The sequence below is a fragment of the Solanum tuberosum genome, unplaced genomic scaffold, assembly GCF_000226075.1.
Source record: "Solanum tuberosum cultivar DM 1-3 516 R44 unplaced genomic scaffold, SolTub_3.0 scf00103, whole genome shotgun sequence".
NCBI classification, from domain to species: domain Eukaryota; kingdom Viridiplantae; phylum Streptophyta; class Magnoliopsida; order Solanales; family Solanaceae; genus Solanum; species Solanum tuberosum.
In genome coordinates this window covers 201,421-205,433 of record NW_006239027.1, presented here as the reverse complement: position 1 = coordinate 205,433, position 4,013 = coordinate 201,421, and the positions used below count along the sequence as shown (strand labels likewise).

The following is a 4,013-nucleotide window of genomic DNA, read 5'->3' as shown; positions in this document are numbered from 1 at the left end:
ATTATGAGGTTTAGACTTTAGATGAGTGGTAGTTAACCTCCTTTCATGAGAGTTGATGAATTGTATTGAGACTAAAATCGAAATTTCTAAAACTATTATATTATATAAAATTAGGAGAATTGTACATTTTAAAATTTTACAAAAAATTATCTTTATTTTATGCAATATGTATCTCGTGAATAACATTAAAAGCGACTATAATGAGTTAATATTTGAGCGGGTCATGAAATATTATTAAAATTTGGGGAGAGCAACGAATGTGTGAAACGAAATTACTCTACAATCATATCAACAACATTATATAAGAATATAGTACATTTTTATCATATATTTTGATTATGGAATTTAGATGAGTGGTTATCATTGCTAACACCACAAATCACATTTTTCATCATGTATATATACTTTTAATTGTGTTAACCACCTTTCATTTCATTGATAAATAGATCTGAAATTTGAAGTCAAAATTTCTAAAATTGTCATATAATACAAAATTATAAGAACCATTCAATATCTTTACTTTTTTCTTGCAATATGTATCTCGTAAAGAACATTGAAATTTGGAAAGAGAGAAAATATGTGGAACAAAATTATTCTGCAATTATATCAATTAAATTATATAGTACATAGTACATTTTTATTATGAGGTTTAGACTTTAGATGAGTGGTAGTTATTATTATATTGTATCACTTTCACATATATATTCAAAAGAAATAAGTAATATGCAAGGTGTTATTTTCATAAATATCATAATTCCTTCGTTTTAAATACTTATCATATTTCAATTATCAAAAATTAAATAATTAAAATTTTATGATGTACTTATTTTTTTAACCGTATTGATGTAAATATTGTCAATTTTTGTAATACTTTTTATTTACTTTTCAAATATCTAAAATTAAATTTTAAATTAATCTAAGACTTGTTTCTCTTACTTCAGTTATCACATTATTTTACTAACATTATTTAATGTCATCTTTACTTCTATATTTTGATCCACATTACTTGAGCCAAGGATCTTTTATAAACAATCAATTTATCTCCACAAAGTAGGCATTACGTACAAGATATTCTATGCTCTCCGAACCCAATCTGTGAAATTACACTGAGTATGCTATTCTCGTTGCTTACTTAAGTGCACTAGCTCCTAAACATCGGTCACAACGATGTTTGATATTGTTTGCAACAAATTTTAAACATATGGAAAATAAATAAACCACATAAATAAAATCTGAAGAAACACAACTTTATTGATAAATATGCGGGTACAATTTTGTTTCTCCCTTAATTCTACTCTCCTAAGATTTATCCATAAACTAGGGTTTAGGGTTGAGTAGCCTCCAAGAATTCTAATTGAAACTGAACACATCTTCTAGAGTCCCAATTCGAATTGAACACGTCTTGTAGAGTCCGCAAAATTTCAATGTATGCATATATATATATATATATGTTTCTCATAATCGAATATAAATTATAATGAATCAATTTTGAACATAATCAAATTACCAATAAAAGAATTGACTCACATCATGTAAATTTACGATTGCCTCAAACAAATATAAATCGTTACGTTAAATTACACGCGTTTTAATTGAAAGAAAATAATCAAAATTTATAAAATTTCGCTTTACAAACAAACTCATAGTCACTCACCAAGAACCAAATTGGATGGGGAAAACCATTTTAGGCCAAAACCAGATACTTTCACAATGAACATTGTACTCACCTTTTGTACAACAAAAGAATCCTCATTGCTTCAACACCATTTGAATAGCATCGTGTTGAGATTTCGTCAAACTCTGCAAACATCGGTTGTTAAAACGATAACTAGGGGTTCGAAATAAGATCTCGTATAAATACGTTGTAAATCACTTGAACAGACCTGTAAAAGATGACTAACAATTGCTCCTTCACTATGAGAGAATTTCTTGAGAAAATCTACTAGATAATTCACTAGATTTATCTGAAGAAGATGTGGTTGAATTGGATTGTCAGTTTATACGAATGGAACGATAGGATTCAAGATATGATGTATATTGTCTGAACAAATACCTCATTAAGGGGGTCGGCACCACTAAGAAGGTCATCATCGTCACCGTCATCCTGGTCCTGTAAAACATATTATGGATTAAGAGGTGATTAATTTGATGGAAATTGATGGGATGACGGATGAGAAAGAGAAAGACGAGAAGCGTTGACAAACCTCGTCGAAGGCTTTTGCCATCGCGTCAAGGTAATCATGGGATGGTCTACCACGGGGTATGGCACAGCTTGATAGAATTAAGGCTTCATCCGTCTCAACGTCTGCTTCTTGAACTTCCTCCCAATCGCTATCCTGGAAGAAGGAATTTGTGCAAGATTTAGGATCTTATGTGCTTGTATTTATACAGTGGTTTAAGGACTACAATTACCTCATCACCGCCAACTAAAACTTGCTCTTGAATTTCGATCAAGGCATCCGCTAATAAAGCAAGTATCTATCATGTCCATAAACACAAGTTCTGTTAGAAACCTAATGATTCAACTACTCAGCAAAGTTAGATTACATATCTGCATAAAAACACACCAAAATAAAAGAATGCATAGAAAATATTGGAAACCAATTGCTGAAACACAGATGAAAATGCAGACTGAGGTAAAATAAATCAATTTATCATTAACAGGTGAGCAGGCACTGTCAAATGAAGAATAAGAAGTCCTATAAAACAAAGATTGTGTCATGCCTGACAAGTACTCGGCATATATTCATGTGAAGTGTGACATAAACATACGAGAAAAATACACATGTAGGCATAAATTTCAGAAATTGTTCATCACAGCAATAGTAACAATACCTTGGCAGGAAGAGGCATCATCGTCCATTGATCTGGAGCTGTTTTAGCTTTTGAGCGTGTAGTTATCCCTGCAGTGGACTTCAAAATACCACAAAATGGATTTGAATCTTTGATGGACTCTGCTTCTAACAGAATCAAGCACAAATTCAACCAACCTGAATTAGATAGCCTTGAACATTCAGTTTCCCCAATTCAGCATGCTTTGTAGATAAAAGTAACGCCAAAGCTGTAGTGGTAACTTTGATTTGGTAGGCCCCCTGAATTTCCCCTGAATATAAGCACATTTATTAGTACAGTAAAATATACAATCAGCTGTCATGGTGTAGCTCATAAGACGCACAACTCCTAAGCAAGCTACAAGAGAGATGAAGCAAATAGAAGAAATGATCAATAATATGCTCAAACGATGCAGTTACATGTTCCTAAATAATGCCACCGCAGGACCAGTAAGCCTGTATACTTGCCTTGCAGCTTTGTCCACTCAACCATTAAGTACACGAAGGAGTTAGGATGACCTTCTGCTGGGATTGAGACCAACATCTCAATAAATTGTTCAGCATGAGGAGCACTCATGTGGACCTACATAGAAAGATACACCACGAGATCATTCCAGCCTCTCCACATTGCTATAGAAAAGCATCAAGTACAAACGAGAATAAGCAGTTAACACACCAAGATTCCCAAATTCATTTACTGAAAAACTTGCAGATACTAGCTTATCTGTAAAGGAAAGATTTTTTACAACTTGTCTATCAAATCACTCATTTAAAAGCAAAGCAAGGATGGAAACTGTGAGAAATATAGGAAAATAATATTATTGAATTGTTGTGTTTACATTATTACATTGAGACCCTATTTATAGACCCTAGAATACAATCCTTTACCAAGTAGGATACTATTTAGTATTCCTATTTCTATTTCTATTCCTATTCCTGTTCTAATAGGATTGTATAAACTTATTCCTATTCTAATAGGATTGTATAAACCTATTCCTATTCTAATAGGATTGGTTAAACCTATTCCTATTCTAACACTCCCCCCTCAAGCTAGTGCATACAATTCATGTACCTAGCTTGTTACAAATGTAATTAACACGAGGACTGATGAGGAGCTTGGTGAGGAATCTTCAAGTTGATCACTCAACTTCACAAAATTGACAATCAATCTCAATGTGCTTG

General features: G+C 32.4%; 1 protein-coding gene across 2 annotated transcripts in view; it reads right to left on the bottom strand.

Moving 5' to 3' along the window:
* Positions 1-1,503: 1,503 nt before the first annotated feature.
* LOC102594878 (importin-9) overlaps positions 1,504-4,013 on the bottom strand; it is an 18,168-nt gene continuing 15,658 nt past the window's right edge. For both annotated transcript variants that reach the window (XM_006348536.2, XM_006348535.2), the window contains exons 26-33: positions 3,300-3,414; positions 2,991-3,103; positions 2,836-2,913; positions 2,413-2,478; positions 2,205-2,336; positions 2,054-2,110; positions 1,884-1,964; positions 1,504-1,800 (exon numbers count right to left, since the gene is read on the bottom strand). In XM_006348536.2, coding sequence (XP_006348598.1) covers positions 1,750-1,800; positions 1,884-1,964; positions 2,054-2,110; positions 2,205-2,336; positions 2,413-2,478; positions 2,836-2,913; positions 2,991-3,103; positions 3,300-3,414 — 693 coding nt within the window. In that variant the 3' untranslated portion in view covers positions 1,504-1,749. The remainder of the gene's footprint in view (positions 1,801-1,883; positions 1,965-2,053; positions 2,111-2,204; positions 2,337-2,412; positions 2,479-2,835; positions 2,914-2,990; positions 3,104-3,299; positions 3,415-4,013) is intronic.